This window comes from Neovison vison, chromosome 9 (genome assembly GCF_020171115.1).
Source record: "Neovison vison isolate M4711 chromosome 9, ASM_NN_V1, whole genome shotgun sequence".
NCBI classification, from domain to species: Eukaryota; Metazoa; Chordata; class Mammalia; order Carnivora; family Mustelidae; genus Neogale; species Neogale vison.
The window spans coordinates 32148726-32167442 of record NC_058099.1 but is presented as its reverse complement, the minus strand read 5'-3'; the positions used below and the strand labels follow the sequence as shown (position 1 = coordinate 32167442).

Here is an 18717-nt window from a genome sequence, read left to right as displayed (position 1 = left end):
GGTCTTTTATTGAGAGAGGCTCTCCCAGTGATCAGATTAACCCATTACTTGGTAAATTTCCATCTCTGTGAAGACTAAGGGGACCCAGGTCCCTCCTGGCTGTTCACAGCCTCTGGTCACCGAGTGGCAGCAAAAGGCAGCAAAGCCAGCCAAAATCCATTCACCACGTCCGTCTGTGTTCAAGTCTAGTGACAAGGCTGGGGAAGGGATTAGGGAGTACACACACTCTGCAAAGACCCGTCTGATTATAACAGGCCCCAGACACTCTAACACAGGCCCCAACGACCCTTAGGATCACTGTGGATTTTGCGGCCATGACCCACAAACGGAGCACTCCTTTACTTCGGCTCAGCAATAAAGCACCTCTCCTATGAACATGGGCCACTTGAAAAAAATGAAGCATTATACCACCTGCACGTTCTCCCAGATATGACAGTCCACGGCAAGAAGTAACATATGTACTTGCTCATAAGTCAGAATTATTTTTTTCTGGTGATAACTTCACTGACCCTTCACGAGACTTCAGAAGTGAGAAAAACAAAATAAGCAGCCTCTGTGTTTAGCCATGACTATTTCATCACACCTAACGCTGCAATGTCTTACTTGTGGACCACGCCAGAGGAAAACGAAGACAGGGAGGCAGGAAACATTTCGTGGGTGCTTCCAGCATGTCGGAGGGAGCCCTGGCTGCCGGGCTGCCAGCTCACGGCCTTTATCCCCCGGAGTGTCACATCACCAGCTGACCGAGCACATGCGACAACCCCACTTTTCCAGATGCAAGAATCTAGGCTGAGACAGATCCAATGACCCCACTCAAGGTCACCCAAGGGGAAGGTAACTGGCGTCTGACTAGAACCCAGGTCCGACCCACCCCAAAGCCCGTGCTCTGTGCCCCTCGAACAGCTGGAGACGCTTCTCTATTTGCGTGAGCCTGCGATTACCCCGTGCCCTCCTTCCCACACTGCTTTCAGCTGATTCCCTCCAGCTGGGAGCCTTATCCTCTCGCCTTTGGGCCCTCTCACTCAGAAAGTCAACGAGACACACTTGAAAAAATACATGTAAAACCTTCAACCCACACCCTGAAGCCAAGCACCCATCCCTGCATTGCCACAAACAATCTCATGTGAAATCTCTTTCAGGGAAGCTTTCTGAAGGGAATAAACTGGTGATGAAAACCTTGTGCAGCTGACATTTGGTGATGATGCAAGCGGGGCTGCCCTGGCTACAAATGTTTGTCTCCAAAGAACGGGCTCTTTCCTGTCCCTTCCCACAGAGTATGTATGGAGGCAACGGGGAACCAGCGCCAAGGGGACAAGCCTAGGTCAGAACTGAGGGGCGCTGTGCATTCCTGCGTGCCAGACAAGTCCCCCGGAAAACTTGAAATGTTCGCGCAAAGATGAGGGCGATGAGAATGTCATTCAGAAATAATTCCACACCCGGGTCAGCTCTGCTCAGCCCCCCAGCTTGCATCCTCCCGGGGGGGGGGGCTCTCAGCTTCCAGCAGCCTGTGCGCACCGCCACCAACTGCCACCCGTTCCTTCACCTTTTATTTACAGCGCAGAGCAGGCTGGTTCATCAGTGAAGGGGGAGGCGGGGAATAAAGATGCCATCCAGATTTCTGCTCTTTCTCAGGGGGCACACAAAAAAAGGGTCAGGCAGAGAAGGAAGCGGAGCCCGGGCTGCACGGGCAGCGCGGACCTCCCCTCCGAAGGGTGGGAGGAGAGGCACCTGGGCCGGAGCAGAAGCTCCCGGGGAGCTCCGGGAAGCCGGGGTCTAGCCCAGCGCGCGGCCCGGCTTGGCGCGTTGTTGAGGCGCCAACGGAGCGCACTGCACAGGATATCACTGCCCCCTTCAGGCCGCGTCTCAGACACCGCGGCAGGAGCCGAGGGGCTCCCTCAGTCCGGAAAAACTCGCAAACCCGACCTCGCGCGGCCGGCGATCACTCCTCCAGACCCCCTCCAGCAGCCGTGCAGGCGTTGCAGGTCCGCGCTGGGGCTTCAGCCAGAACCCACGCTGCGGGAGTGAGGAGGGGGCTTGGGAGGCGAAGCTCTGGGCTCAACGGCTCCCCTCGGAGAAGGAGGCCAAGAGGGCCGGCCCGCTGCTGCGCTCCAAGTCCGTGCTTCCAAGTCTGCGCCCGGAGAAACTGCGCCTGCAGCCGCAGGGCGAACAGCAGCGGCGCTGCCGGACACCCCCGCGCGTCCGCAGCGGGACCTGCTCTGGGCACTCTCTGAACAACTAAACCGAGGGGGAATCTCCCCCATAAAATCGCTCCGGCTGCAGGCAGCGCCGGGCACATTCAGGCAGCACCCTTTTAGAGCCGGCGGCTAGCGCCGTGCGGGTTCCGAGCTGCCTGCGCGCACCACGCGCCCAGCCCTCCTGCGCGCTCGGGCCCCTCGGGTCCCGGAGCCCTCCGGACCTCAAAGCGCGGACGGGCTCTCCTGGGGGCCCGCGAACAGGCCATGGCCCTTCTAGCCCCGGATGGCCCAGTTTGCAGTCAATGCGCCTGTTTCTCCCACCCGGCAGTCCACAGCCCCACCGGCGGGACCTGGGCAGGGGCAACCACTGCAGGCCTTTTAGAGGGTCCAGTCCCCATCTTCTGCACTCCTTCTCTGGTCAAAGGAAACCCGTCTTCTGTCCCCCACCCCCCAACACACACACACACACACGCACACACACACAATCCCAGAGGAGGGAGATGCTCAGCAAATCTTGGTACCAGCTGTGCCAGCCAAGCCTAGAGGGACCCCGGCTTGAGCACTGAGCACCAGCCGGCGGTGCCCTCGGCAGGCACAGGAGGCTCAGTCAGGGCTCTGCCCAAGGGTCGAAGCTTCCCTCGGTTCGGCACTCCCTCACCCACCGCCTCTCCCCACCCCCAGCCCCGACGGCGCGAGCGGCTGGACACTCACCTCGGTGTCGTAGAGCCGCAGGTCGAGGAAGTAGGGGCGCAGGAGCGACTCGTTGCGGATCTGCTCGATGGCCAGTTCCACGGCGGGGAGCACGCCGCGCCCGATGCTGCCCTTGGCCACCTCCTTGGTGAGCGGCATGAGGCCCATGATGGAGAGCGGCGGGCTGCTGGGCGGCGGCCGGGGGGCACCTCGCGCCCAGCCCCAGGCCCCGGGCGCCAGCGGCAGCAGCAGCGGCAGCAGTAGGAGCAGCAGCAGGCGCGCGGGCGGCGGCGGCGGCGGCGGCGGCGGCCCGGGCTGCCCGGAGCTCCGCGGGGAAGCCATGCCGCGCCGCAGGCTGCGGGCGCCGGCTCACTCGGCCCGCATGGCCTGGCCCGGCCCGCCGCCCCGCGCCAAGCTCTCCCCGCGGCGCCCGCGCAATGGCGCCGGCCCCGGCCCCGGCTCCGGCTCGGGCTCGGGCTCCGGCTCGGCTCAGAACGGCCGCAGCGGCGGCGGCAGCGGCGGCGCCCGTGACGGATCAATCACGCCGGGAAGGGGTGGGAGCGAGCGGAGTGCGGGAGGCGGGGAGCGAGAGAGCGAACGCTGAGAGGGGGGCCGGCGTCTTCGCGCGCGCCTCTCTCCGGCGCGGCCACCCCGAACCAGGCCGCCTCCGCCCGCCCCCGTGCGCGCTCTGAGCCGCTCTCCCGCCGGGAGCTGCTCCGCGGCAGCCCCTGGAGCCCGGCCGGGGGAGGGCGGGCGGCAGGAAACGCGGGAGGCGAAGGCGAGGCTGCTCGGCGGCGGTTCGGGCCGCCTCCGGGGACGGGGACGGGCCGTGCGCGCCGGGGGAGGGGGAGGCGCTGGCGCAGGGGCGGCCGCGGGGAGGGCCGCCTTCCCAGCACACGCACACACGCGCCCCCGGCCCTCCGCCGAGCGGGCTGCCGCTGTCCGCCGACCGCCGGGGACCTGAGCGCCCGGGGACAGGGGCTGAGGGAACGAGGACTGCGTGCTGGCACACGCCGTGGCCGCCGCCGCTCCACCGAGCGCTTCCTGCACGGTGGTTTGGGACTGCTACCCGGAGATCTGGCTGAGAAGGTCTTAGCTGTGAGCTCGACACCGAGGCGTCCTAGAGGCACCTGCAACCTGTGCTCTTCTGTTCTGTGCGGGTGTCTGGGGAGGCCCTAACCGAGCCCGAAGGGGCGGCCGAAGATGCCGCCTGCGTTCTCACATCCTTTGGTGCCGGGGTGTCCAGAGCTTAGGGCATGGACTGAGAGCCCGTAATTTCCCCACCGGACTGAGAAGCCGTCCTCTGCCAACCTCAGAAGAAACTAGGGTCCTCACCTTGCGCCCCCTCCGGGCATTTGACCTCCCCGCGTCCCCACTCCCAGAGGGCTCCGCCCTAGAATTTTCCCTCTGGGTGGGAGTACTACCCAGAGCAGATCCCTGCTTCCCTTGACTTGGCTCTCTCTTGGCAAGGTAGCAGAGGCTACACTAGCTAACCTTAGGCAAAGCAGTCCTGTGATCTGACCTAGTCGCTCCATGCTTGAAGAATAGAATTTGTAGGTCATTAAGATATAAAATCCCAAGGAGTGATTAACGAGGGAGACAGTAGGACATCAAATGAGAAAACATCCTTGTGCTTGAGTCAATCATTGTGGGCCATATCCACGACCTTGCAACAAGGTTGGAAGTTAAACCTTCACTGAACATTTACTACCTGTTTTATAACGTAATCCTCACAACAGCCCAGTGAAGGAAATACTGTGTTTATCATCCTCGATTTACAGGTGAATACACTGAGGCTCAGAGAGCTTCCACAGCTTGTCCAAGCACACAGAGCTACCAGGGTAGGACTGGAACCCAGAGCAAGCAGGAGCTCCATACAGAGGGCAGTGGGAGCCAGGATGGGGAAAACCCCTCACAGGGCAGGGGCACTGCCATGACTTTCAGTTGTTCTGAACATCAGTTCCCGCAGGTATGTGGTGAAGGAGTTGGGCCAGATGATATACACACACTTGCTCTTCTGGACTGAGGTAGGCGCAGCCCTGAATCCCAGGCTGGTTAATCAGGAAGCATGAGGACAGAGAGGGGAGGTTGTGCCCAGTCCTGGAGAGTACCTTGGACAGCTCTGGGGAACCCAGGCCAAGTTCTCCCTGTCCCAACTCTTCTTTCCAGGCTTCTGCACACACCACCCCTGAGCTTCGCTTAGCCAAAGGGTTTGCCTGGACAGAGCTCCCCTGAGCATCTCCATGAACAAGACCAAAAACCGTCCAGAGGACAAGGTAATCTCTCTCAGCTGGTGTTCACTGGACATGACAGCTGTCCTCTAGCCATTGGCTTCTGGCATTGGCCCTTCCTCCACTTCTCAGTTCAGGTTTCTCAGTGAGCATTTTCACTTTTTTTTCCTTTTTTTTCCCTTAGTCATTTGTGCTTTCCTTGTAAGCTGTGCCAATATGGAGTATCCGCTGACACCTACATCTGGGAATAAGTTGAAAGCTGGGATAACTTTGATTGGCATTTACTAAGTTGTTGAAGGCCTTGCCTTTCAGCTCCTCTGTCTCCACTTATGGGGTGACGTGGCCCCAAGACATGTGACCTGGGACCGACCCTGACCCGAAGAGCACCAGCTTCACTCTCCATCAGCCTGGATCCAGGCCAGGCTCTTATCTCATGCCCATTTCTGATGCCTGGGCATCCCTCTGGTTCCCAGATCCTACTGTGGCCTGTGTTCCAGTTTGGATAACTGGATTCCTGGCATGCTTCCTAGGTCTGAGTTCCTGCCTCGGTCACCAGCCTCGAGTCCATATTCCCCTTTAGCTGGAGTCCAGCCTCTTGCTTTAAAATAATCATTCATTCCTTCAACAAATGTTTTGGAGCATCTGCTGTGTGCTGGGCAGTGTCCTAGGAGCTGAGGAGGCACGAATAAACAAGCCAAACTGAAATTCCTGCTCTCATAAAATTTACATTCTAGTGGAGAGAAAGAGAAACAATAAACAGAAATAGTAAGAAGAAGATAGCTTAGTATGACAGCTTATGAAAAGCGCTATGGAAAACAAATAAAGCAGGAAAGAGGGTTGACTCTGATAGGGTGGGCTGCAATTTGAAATGGGCGGGGTCACAGAAGGACACACAGAGGTGATTTTTCAGCAAAGACCTAAAGGAGGTGAGTGAGCAAGACATGCAGATCATGTTCCAGGTGGAGGAACTGCAAGGGCAGAGGCTCTGAGACTGGAGTGTGCCTGGCATGTTCAAGGAACAGTCAGGAAGCCAGTGTGGCTGGGGCAAAGTGAGCAAGGGGAAAAGTGGTAGTCCCCAAGGTCAAAGGGAGATGGGATCAAGTAGGACCGATTGCACCTGACGAAGTGGAGAACCACTGGAGGGTATTGAGTGGAACAGTGACATGATCTGACGTATTGGAACAGAATCGCTGGCTGCCAAGTGAAGAATTGTTGGAAAGGGAGAGAAGGTGGAAAAAGGGGGAAGCAGGGAAACCAGCCAGGAGGAGGCTGTTATGATAAGCCGCGTAAGGCGGCAGGAACCAGGGTGCAAACAGAGGAGGTGATGAGAAGTGGCCAGATGAATAACTGTTCTTCTCGTTATTAATGGGAATAATATGCATCAGCAGATGCCAAGTCCCGGGACCATGGTAAACACTGATTTATAGGCTCGTCTGCCTTACAAGGGACATAGCAGAGACTTAAGAAAGCATCGTGCTCAGGGTCACACACATAGAAAACAATAAAACATGCATGTCGGTCCAGGTCTCTATGGCTTCAGTTCTCATCTTCTCTAAATCCTGCCTCCTTAGCAAGCCTTTCTCCCATACCCTCTCCTTGCACATAAGAACCAGAAGCCAGTCTCCAGACCCTGGCTTAGAGGTTGGGGCTGTTTTGAAAGATGATGCCCAGTCCCCTTCTGAGGATTTCTGGGGCTCCGTGATCCATCTAGCTTGCCTTTGAGTAGGATCCGGGCACTGAGAGACTAACCAGCGACCCCTCCCCCACTTCTATCTGTCCTTTTTCCAGGCTGGGCTGGACACCCCTCACTACCCTGGTGCCGGAGGCTGGGCTCTGTTCTCCTACAGCTGTCTCCTCCCAGGAACTGGCTCAGTTTCCAATACCCTGTTCCCAGTCTGACCTGCCTTCCATGTCTGCCTCTGTTCTTACTCCAACAACAAGGAGGTCTTCTTTGACTTTTTTCTTAAACACACACACAACCTTCCAAATTTTAAAAACCCATCAGCCATCTTACAGATATTTCCCATGTATTCCTCCTCTTTCCCCCATGTATTTCTTATTCCTGTTTACACTGAAATGTTTTTTTCAACCAAGCAGCTCAGCTGTTTTTTTCAGGACATTGTTTGTTTTCAGTTTGTCTTCTTTTTTAGTGGATAAGTTATGAATGACGGCTTCAAAAAAGATTAGCTGAATGAATCTAAGTCGCTTTTCCCTTTTCACAAGGCATGTTTTTTAAACCATAAAATTGGGTTTCAGGCATCAATGTGGTCTGGTGACACAGTTCGAGTAATAATAATAGCTACCATTTATTAAACACCTACCTACTCTATGCCAGACACCTTGGTATGCATCATCTTAATCTTCACAACTGCCTGAAAAATAGGTGTTAGGATCCCAGTTTTGCAAATTACAAGACTGAAGTCCAGATGGATTAACTAACATGCCTAATGATACTTGGCAGTGACAGTGACGGGGCCCAAATGCCGTCTGTCTGACCCCAAACTCCTGCATATTTCTCTGCTCCACATGCCTTTCCTGGAAGATACCCTTATGTGACAGAGGAGCCTTGAAGAAGTAAAGAATGCTCCTTAGGACTGACACCAGAAAAATGTGAAATGACTTGACCACCATGCCTCCCCACAGGAGAGAAGAAGCTGGCCCTCCTCCTGAGTTATCAGGGGAGAGCCTCTGGCCTGGAGAGAGTCTATGACTGAGCCCTCCAGGAGTCAGGGCTGGGCCTGGGGTAGACCAGAAGAGCCCGGACCCTTTCCTTCCACCCCTGCTCTTCGTCGGTTTGAGAACAGTAGGAGGATGGGAGAGTCACCGTGCTCCATGTTGGCGGGACAAGCCCTGGGCAGACACAGGCAGGAAATTTAGCTTAAACCCAAGTAGCCTCCAGAAGGACACAGATTGGCAAGGGCACCAAAACCCCTCTCATTTCCAGGTTTTACAAATAAGAAGATGCTTTACAAAGGGGCACGGTTTAGGAAAAGAACCTCAGACAGGCAGCAAAATGTCTGGTCCAGCCACTCACCAAACCTTAGGAAGCAGGACGTCCCAGGCTCAAAGTCTGGCTCACTAGTCATTAGTGACTCAGTTCCAGGGAAGTCACTCCCCCTCCTAAATCTTCAGTTTCCTTACCTGTCAAGTGGGAATAAATAATTCCTCTTTCATAGCAAGTTCATTGTGAGGATCAAATAATTACTAAAGCTAGTATTTCCAGTACTCACAAGGCCCAGGCGCTGTTCCAAGCACTTTTCCCATCGTTAACTCCCTTGGGAAGTAAAATAATGCATATATATATGCTTACCACACTCACCACAGTACCGAGCTCACATTAACTCGACTAATAATCATAGTCTCTCTCATAAACTCTTGACTAATAATAATAGTAGTAATGATACCACTGGAAATGGTAAGATCGGTGCCTCCAGAGGCTTCCACTCCATTATTTGGTTGATGGGGGTTTCATGCATGATTTCTTAGGCTGCACCCAAGTCAGCCTTCCTGTTGCATTCACTCTGGACACCAATCTGCCGCCGGGGGCCATGTGTGTTCCCTCACCCATAGCGCCCCTCCCGAAGGACAGCTCACAAGCAATGCCGTGTTCCACTCCCAACTAAGTCACCTCTTCCCCAGAAGACATTCCTGAGGAATTCCTCTACTTTCCCTGGCCAGGAGTCTGCTCCTGGCTTTCTTCAAGGGTGACATCCAGAACAAACTACAAGCCCTCCACACAGGCGGAGAGGCACGTGCGTTAGCAGACCGACCTCTCTGTCTGTGCTCAGGCCTCGGGGCTGCTGTGCTGGTGTTCCGGGGACCTGCATCTGGGGCAGCCACTTTACCCAGTGGCCCACAGGAAGCTTGTGGTGCCCAAGAGCCCTAGGTTTGCTTTCTGCAGAGTTTTTGCTGTGCTGTTTCAATGGAGCAGCGAGCCGGGTCTCTCTGATCCTGCTTACCAGCAGTGTGACTCAGGCGTCTGGGAACAGGGTTGAAACATCTCACCCGTGATTTTGTCCCCATGGTCCTGTATCATGGTCTCTTTTCTGTCATATTTGCCCTCTCTATCAGTTGGTGCCATTTGGACTATCTCCTTTGCTTTCCTAACCTAAAGCATCAAAGTGTGAAATAGGAGGGTCAAAGAGCTTTGGGACTGCCCACACTAGTGGCCATCTGTCCCCTCTGGTCTTGTGACCAAACCCACTGAAGCATCCCCCAACCTCTACTTTCCGCAGCCCACGTTTGTCCAACTTGCAAGACAATTCTTGTAGCAAGAGAATTCTTGCTACAGCTCTTACTGAACACCCCATGCACTCCGTCTCCTTAATTTCTCTGACCTATTAGATTAGTAACACAAATGCAGGTGAGTGCGGCTGGTGGGTTCTTCGTGAACCCACACCCACTCCTAGGCACCATCCCTCTGTCCTCTGTGTGATCACACAGCATTTGTACTATCAGTACTTCTCGAATGCCACTGAGGGTCAAGCCCCAAATCTCATATGACTGACCTCGCCCTTCCAGCCTCTGCGGACATCCAAACATTGCTGTGTGCCCCACCACCTGGCCCTTCCTTCCACTCATCTCCCAAAGACCCTCAGAGTCTCTGCTTGGCTATCATCCATGGTTTCCCACCCTGTGCCCACAGGCACCTCATGGACCTGGAGACATAGGCTGATTGAATTCGTCCCCATTTCTCCTTCCCTTGTAATTACGCTCACCCACCCCACTATTCTTCTTTGTTGGTCATTCCCCACCAAAATGTCCAGTGTGCCTCTGTCCCAAGCCTGGAGGTGAGAAAGTTCTTCATTCTTTATCCACCCATGCTTGCTCCAAGGGCACTGAACCAAGCACTGGAGTGGGCTGTGACTCATTCCGGCACTGAGTGTCCACACGTTCCAGCAGGTGCCTCCATTTAGACCCCTGCTCCCCCGTCCGTCTGTGTTTCTAATTTGGGGGGGCCGGTGAGAGTGTTAATTATATTGCACCATAACGTACATACAGAAAAGTACACAAATGTTAATGCCCAGCTCAACCAATTTTCATAAAGTGAAAACCCCCATGTAGACAGCTCCAAGAGACAGAACACAACCAGCGTCCAAAAACCTCCATGGGGTCCCTGCCAGTTACTACCCTCCCTCAGGGTGACCAGCATCCTGACTTTTTCTTGGTCCTGATGTCAACAGAATCACCGTGTGTCCTCTTTCCTGTCTGGCTTCTCTCACTCAGTGGAGCTTGTGAGACTCATCCATATTGTTATATGTGATTGCAGATCTTTTATTCTCCTAGTCTTGGGCTCGCCTTAGCGTGTTAGAGTAGGACTTCATCCCACTGGATCCATATGCAGCCCCCTTGGTTTTCTCTCTACCTGCTCCCAGGCGGGCTGGTGGCCACTCTCCCCTGCATCCCCCTCTCTGATCTTGCCCTTTGATCTGCGTTTCATTTACCCTGCCATATGAGCCTCTCCGGGGCTTCGTTCCAATCACCTCCTCCCAGATCAAGACAGTCTGTGGCTCCCTGTCGTCTTATGGGGCCCTAAATCCCAAGACTGGGTTTCCAGACTACTGGCAGTGTGGCTTCTGGGGTTCCAGCTTCAGCAACCAGCTGGACCTCCCCGACTCCCACCTTCCAGAGTTGAACTACTCAGAATGTATTAGTGGGTCCATCATCATATCTGCCCTTTTCTGCCTCCAGACATTTGCTCATGCTGTTCCTTCAGCCTGGAATGTTCTTCCCACTCTCCCTCCCATTGGTGAAATCCTTCACAGCCCAGATCAAATGTCACGTGCCTGTGAGGCCTCCTGTAGTCCCTCAGCAGAAGTAATCACTTCCTTCTCTCAGCTCCCATGGTGAGGCTTAACTCATGCTGAGAGATATCACTTATCACTTCTTTAAAACTTAATTACCACATTTCACCCATTTCGAGACACACATTTGTATTTGTCTCTAGGATCGGGATGCACCTTGCCATTGATGGCATCTTATAATTGACCGTGGGTTTTGTATTTTTTTTTTTTTTTTTTTAAGATTTTATTTATTATTTATTGGACAGACAGAGATCACAAGTAGGCAGAGAGGCAAGCAGAGAGAGAGGAGGAGGAAGCAGGCTCCCTGCTGAGCAGAGAGCCCGATGCGGGGCTCGATCCCAGGACACCGGGACCATGACCCGAGCCGAAGGCAGAGGCTTTAACCCACTGAGCCACCCAGGCGCCCCTTGACCGTGGGTTTTGTATTTTTTTTTTCGTCCTTTCTTGGTGATCCATAAAATAATGGTGTCTTTGATTCGATGAAATACAGTTTTTCATATTTTGGTCTCAGCATAGTCTAGAAAGACTCCCTGACACCACTCTGCATTGTGTAGTTAGTCCACATCTCTGGGTCCTTTTCCACATATGAGACCATAGACACACACAAAGCACACAATATGGGTTTGTTGAATGCATAGGTGTGCCTTATTCATTACTGCCCGGACACCTTCTCTATGTGTTTCTACTGTGGGGAGAGGGAGTGACCCTGGGGAGGACTCTCCGTGTGGCTCTTCATGAGGTTCCCCATAAAGGACAGAGGATCACAATTTCCTTCTAGGGTGCTGAGGGCCAGGGTGGGGGCTGGCACAGCTTCGGGGGAGGGGGAGAAAGCTACACAGGATTCATTTAATGTCAAATCCTTGATCAGCAAAGCAAGCTTCAATTATAACATCCTTCCTATCGGGTAAATATGATTTGCTTTTCAAGGATCTTATTTATGGCCTGGTTTTCAGGAAGACACTGAGAGAGGAAGCTGTACATCCTATCCTGCCAATCTTATTCCAAGCTTTAAATAACAAGACTGAGTCTTTTCATTTGCTACTGTCTAATGAAATCAGTTATTCCCTCTGCCCCACCCCCACCCAGATCTATATTGTATCACATAACATAGGACGCAGATAGGCCGGTGTGTGACTTTGGTGGTATTTTAGCTACTCTTTGCCCTCAATATTCCAGCCATTCAAATTCCATGGGTGATTTTAATAAAATCCAGCATGTTCTATTGTTTTCCAGGTGCTTCTAAAATCTGGAAATACAGCATACGTTGTCAGATGCTTTGGGATGTTCTACTCAGTGTGATTAATGATATTGTAGCCTCCTGATAGTGGGCTTTCTTGCCCTAGTAGGTGTAAGATCTTCTGACTTCAGATGGGTCTGTGTGTATGTTTAAAGGATTGGTTTAGAAGGAACTCGGCTCCTGTGTTCATCAGGGACCCTGAGTAGGGTAACAACTTTATACAATTTGCTGCAGTTTGGGGTTAGTTTGATGAAGAATTCACTATACGTATCAGGTGTTGCTTTCTGTTGGATGGTTTTCCTGGCTATTTCAAGGGCATGGTGATTGCCAGACCGATGAGCATGATAAAGTTCAATTGCATGGCCATCTGGACTTCCTTTGGGGAGTTTTTTTGATTGATATCTTTATTTTGTCAGGATCTTGGAAAGCACTTAATTCTCTTATACAATGTTCATTATCTTTTAGCAAATTAGATGCCTCTGGGGCTTTTCTAAATTCCATCTTCTCCTTTAAAAGATGGATACAATCACTTGCAATGTGAAAACAACAAATAAAAAGTTTCTTGCTGTCAAGAACAGTGACCTCTGGTTAATAGGACCAAGAGTGAGAGGTAACACAAGGGTAAAAACAGATTTATTTTTCACTTTCTATCCTTCTGTACTGTTTTATTTTATTTTATTTTTTACTATGAGCATGTATTTCTTTTATTAAAGAAAAAAAAAGCTTCCTGTATCACTGCTCTCTGTTTTATTATTGCTTTGGTTCTATTTTTCTCCCTCTTATATTTTCATTTTGAGACATTCAGCCAGAGGATGACTCAGTTCATTAAAAAAAAAAAAAAATCCAACAATAAAACAACAAAAAGATTGGGAAAAAAAAAAAACCCACCACAGTTGGTTTCTATTGTTTACTATTGCTTTTCCTTTTCAATTTTCTTTTTATCTATACTTCCGTTTTTTAAATATTAGATTTAATCTTATAATAGAAACAAAACAAAAGACTTAAGTCTCTAAAAAAATAAACTTGTTGGGGAGAGTTAGGGACCCTTTAGAGAATCTGTGGGAGAATCTGGAGATGCCCTCTGCAGAGGAAGGTATAGACACACAGCCTCAGGGGTTCCCCCACACTGAATATCTATTCAATGTAATCTAGTGGGCAATGTCTTTTGTTTATACTATCTTATTAAATGATCTCATTAACAATTCTATAAGGCATTCTCATGCCCATTTTACAGAAGATAAGATGGAGTCTTGGGCTGAATGTCAAGACAGGCCAGGAGAAGGGACAAACTTTGGGCTCTAATTCTGGACTTAAAAGCCCAACTGGGGACGCCTGGGTGGCGCAGTTGGTTAAACGACTGACTCCGGCTCAGGGCGTGATCCTGGAGTCCCGGGATCGAGTCCCACATCAGGCTCCCAGCTCCATGGGGAGTCTGCTTCGCTCTCTGACCTTCTCCTCGCTCGTGCTCTCTCTCACTGTCTCTCTCTCTCTCAAATAAATAAAATAAAATCTTTAAAAAAAAAAAATTAAAAAAAAAAAAAAAAAAAGCCCAACTGGTCTTTTCCATCACACCACACTTCCAAGGTTAAGTGAACTGTTGGTTTCCTCGCTTCTCCTATTGGTTTTGTTCCCTTTGTTAAAAGTGGGCCTGACTAGGGTGCCTGGGTGGCTCAGTCGGTGAAGTGTCAGACTCTTGCTTTTGGCTCAGGTCATGATCTCAGGGTGGTCAGGCTCACGCTCAGGGCAGCAGAGTCCCCTTGAAATTCTTCCCGCCCCTCCTCCTCTTCTGCTCCTCCCCCACCCCCGCTCAGGTGCATGTGCTCTCTCTCTCCCTGGGGCAAAAAAAAAAAAAAAAAAAGCGGGAACCTGATGCCTCATTGTTTTCTTTGCCCTTTCTTTTAGCAAGCTCCCTTGTGGCACGCATGTTCTTCTCAGGACCTTATCTTATGTTGGTATGAATCTCCAAGGGCAGTCATTTGGTTTACTGTTTCTTTGAGGTCTTCAAAAGACACCTAGAAGGCTCACAGGACCTGGAGTTCAAGGTTTCTCACTTCAATACCCCTGGCATGTAAGAACACACGCCCTAAAAGCAAGGAAGGGAGGCAGCAGTGCAGGGAGGAGAGAGAGAAGGAACCCAAGAAGAAGACATGGGCACTGCATTTTGTTCCCAGGATGCTGCACTTGGGAAGCTCTTGACCTCATCTTCCTTTTTTTTAAAGGTAGGATGAATAAGGATCACGGAAAATTTAAACAACTGCGTGTTGGGCTTCTATCATGTGCTTGACTCTGTGCTTGGCACTTTATAACTAGAAAAGGGCAGAGCTGGGATTCAAACCTGGGTCTGGAGGCCTCCAGGGCCTTCTGCCCTGTTACCCTATGGCCTACTACCTCTACTATGATACCCCAACGTGCCCACTCTCCTCAGGGACTGGCAGAAAGATCAAGGGGATGTGAAAGGAGATGACATACCCTTCCAAATATCTCTTTCCTTTTTCTGAAATATACTTCTTGCCAAAGTCTACATCTTTAATGTTCATGAAAGTGATATTATGATCAATGAAAAATTAATGTTCTGTGTCTATTCTTAGGCATTTATTTGTCTCCCAATCCACGATGATAACATGAACTGACTTTGGGAGAAATATTCATTTGGGGTTCATCTTCTCCCTACCTCACATAATTAGAGTGTTACTAGGGCTTCCCGTTATGTTACAGTATCTCTGCATATGTGTATTTGGGGGGACTTAGCCAAGACAGAGAGCAGGACTAGCATCCCTCATTGTGGCAATCTGATCTGCTTCTGTACTGGCCACTTCCGGTGCCCCCAAAAGCCAACCACCCCAACTCTGTGCCTCTGTGCACATGAAAACCTCCACCAGGAAAGCTTTTCTCTCTAGCTCTAAATTGCACCTGGTTTTCAGGGCCCACATTTAATTCCACCTCCTCCATGAAGTCTTCCCTGGTTATCCCTCCAAGGAGATGATCCCTGTGTCTTCTGAACACTCAGACCTAGTCCCTCACCTCCTGCTGGGCACCAAGCACGGTCAACTGTGCATGCTCACTGTCAATACTCAAGACGGCCTCTCCTACCAGGCTGTGACCATCTTTCTCTGCCTCCTCTTCAGCCTTGCCCAGGGTCTCTCAGGTCCTTGGAGGGCATCTGTTGAAACACTCTGGTAACGCTCAAGACTTGTCTTCACTTTCTTTCATTTCTCCTGCTTCCCTGCTCAGCTCTCCCCATCCTCCGGGTCAGGATCATGTCACTCCTTCTGGCCTTCCACGTACCCTGTCCTCATTTTTTTTTTTTTCTCACTGTGCACTTGACACTGCCTGTTGTGGGAATCCATTACTGACAGAACAAACCACTCCAAGATTCTGTGGCTCAGAATAGCAAGCATGTGGCTTAGGACTAGCATCTGAGCTGGGCTCAGCTGGGCAGTTCTGCCGGTCCTGCCGGTGGTCACTCGTGGGGCTGCAGTGGGTTGGCAGGCTGGCCGGAGGCTGGGTTCAGCTGGGGAGGCTGGCACATTTGGGATTCTCTGTCTCTCCAGTTCGTCTTGGAGCCTCTCCCTGTCCCCACGGCCTCTGTACATGCTCTCTCTACATGCGCTCTCTCCATCAGGGCAGCCAGATTGTACGTGACCGTGCAGGGCTCTGAGATGACAAAAGCAGAAGCCCCCAGCTTTCTTAAGGCTTAGCCCTAGAACAGGGACAATGTCACCTCCATCGCATTCCATAGGAAAGCAAGTCACAGACTTAGCCCTGATTCAAGGGGAGAGGACTTCAGGATGCGCCGCCCCGGGAGTTCCTCACCCACACTCCTCACAGCAGGGCTGTTTGACTCCAGGTCCATCCCGCTCCCATGAGTGCACCCCCTGAGGGCAGGGGCTGTTGACCCTAGGGCCAGCACAGTGCCTGACACAGAGTAGAGAACTTGGTAAGAAACAAGAGCAAATTCCCTCAAAGGGGTCGGGAAACCTGGCCTCTGGATGAGCTTTGCTGCAGCGTGACCTTGGGTGTCCCTGCCCCTCTCTGAACATGTCCGTCCAGCCATAACCATGAGAGGCTGAACCGATCAAGATCTTTTGGGTAGGGGAGCCTGGATGGCTCAGTGGGTTAAAGTCTCTGCCTTCGGCTCAGGTCACGATCCCAGAGTCCTGGCATCAAGCCCCGCATCAGGTTTTCTGCTCAGCAAGGAGCCTGCTTCCTCCTCTCTCTCTGCCTGCCTCCCTGTCTACTTGTGATCTCTCTGTCTGTCAAATAAATTAATTAAAAAAAAAAAAAGATCTTTCAGGCAGATCTGACATTCCGTGATTCCAGTGGGCACAGTACTGACCATGGGCCCGTGCCCAGCCACATGCCGCTTCAGGTTGTTCCCCGGATAGGCCATTTTTAGGTCTCTCCTTTTCACACATTATTCTCTTTGCCTGGACAATCCTATCCTTTTTTTTTTTTTCAAAGATTTTTAAAATTTATTTGACAGACAGAGATCACAAGTAGGCAGAGGACCCTGGGATCATGACCAGAGCCGAAGGCAGAGGCTTTAACCCACTGAGCTATCCAGGTGCCCCAGGACAATCCTATTCTTGACCCTCTCACCTTTTCCAGGCCACTGTACGTTTTCCACCCTCCCTTGCAGAGGTCAAGTTAACCACCTCCCCAGCTCAAGGCACATTCATCATTCATTCCACGAGTCACCCTTCTCCTACTTGGTTTCCCCCTTCATCCCAAACCCTCATTCCTCCCCCAGCCCCCAACACGGTCACTCCTCCAATGTGCTCACATGTCACATATTACCTATCCTTGCACAACATCCATTCTTCTGGCCATGGGTGGCCATGCCTCCTCTGGCTTTCCATTTTCCCAAATACTGTAGACGTTCTTGGACATCTGTCCTTGCACACCTGCAGGAGAGTCTCTCTGAGCTGCACCCAGGATCTGGAACTGCCTGGATCCTAGGGACGGGAATCAGACTGACCAGGAAACAGAAACTGCTTGAGGGTTTGCAACATGGGAATTTGCATGTGGGGAACTGGTTACTCTGGGAATGAAAGGGCTGAGAAGCTTCGTTGGGGGGACAGTGAGGCAGTCAGAAATGAGCAACATCAGGGAAGGCTCCTGGAGCGCCAGAGAGAGAAGGGCTTACCTGGCAAAGCTGGAGTCATCACTCACCACCCTGGCCCCCTGGAGGAGGCACAGCTGCTGCTAGGAGATGCCACCTGAGGCTGAGATGAGGAAGAGCGATGCCCTGGCTTCTCCCTTCCTTCTATCCTCCAACTTCCAGTCAGTGCTTTCCAGTGGAAGTCAGCTGACAAGGAACTTGGGAAATACACCCTGCAGGGACCAGACCCCCACAATGCAGAACCGAACAAAAGGGGCAAAAGACACTCATCTCCAGGACACAGAGCATGTGGCTGGCTCCTCGGCAAGCACAGACCCAACGTACGAGAATTTGCCAGACTGCTCTCCAGATGGCTCCCAGCCCCCATCCTTCACAGCACTGAGCATTATTCAACCTTCTAATTTTTTTAACTGATGGGTATGAAATGGAATCTTGCTGTTAGTTTGCATTTTTCTCAATGACTGGTGAGGTTGAGCATCTCTGCTCAATTTATACTTAAACTAGTTCTACTTCTGTGAAATGGCCTCTTCCTGGTTTGCAAATAGTTCTTGTATAATCTAGCTATTAACCCCTTAGGAATCCCTTATCAGATTTGGGCACTGAAAAGATCTCCTCCCTATCTGTTAACTTTGTGACTATCATTTAAAAAGAAGTCTTTAAAGGTGCCTGAGTGGCTCAGTTGGTTAAGCGTCTGCCTTCGGCTCAGGTCATGATACCAGGGTCCTGGGATTGAGTCCCACATCAGGCTCCCTGCTCAGCAGGAAGCCAGCTTCTACCTGCCCCGCTCCCCCTGCTTGTGCACTCTCTCTCACTGACAAATAAATAAAATCTATAGAAAGACCAAAAATGACTAATTTTGTAGTCAAATCCACAGTCAAATCCAGAGCCAAATCCACTGTCACCTTGGGCCGGTCATGTCCCCAGGTTTGCTGTGGTGTAATTCTCTAAGTGTACAAATGCAGAGAGAGGGGAAGAAACGTGGTCTTTTTCCCAGGTTCCCTCTGTGGCCTGGTTTCCAACTGTTGTTGCCGCAGGGAGATGTTCTCTGCTCTGTACCCAGGCTGAGTGTTCATCACTAAAGAAGGCTTTGTTTTCCGGGTGTCAACTTCCCAGAGAATATACTAGACATTGTCTTCACAAACAACACCACAGTTGCAAATAGCAAGGCAGAATATGAAGGAAAGATGCATGCAACAAAATCAGTTTCCAAACTGGGTCCCTTTCAGGAAACTGTAAGGAAAGGAAGTAAATAGAAAGTTGAAAGTTGGCATTTCTCAGTTCTCACTTTTCTCAAGTGTCATATCTCAAGGAAATTGACATATCTCAAGTTCATATTCATTTCCCTAATTTCTTTAAAGTGTTCAGAAAGTCATACATTCATAATTGTGGCGAGACAGAAGGAGATTTGGACACAAGTCAGACAGACCCCACTCCAACA

The 18717-nt window shown here is 51.5% G+C and overlaps 1 protein-coding gene across 1 annotated transcript in view; it reads right to left on the bottom strand.

Moving 5' to 3' along the window:
* GABBR2 (gamma-aminobutyric acid type B receptor subunit 2) overlaps positions 1-3227 on the bottom strand; it is a 341241-nt gene extending 338014 nt beyond the window's left edge. Inside the window, exon 1 of the mRNA XM_044265274.1 lies at positions 2907-3227. Within this exon, the coding sequence (XP_044121209.1) occupies positions 2907-3227 (321 nt within the window). The remainder of the gene's footprint in view (positions 1-2906) is intronic.
* Positions 3228-18717: the final 15490 nt, after the last annotated feature.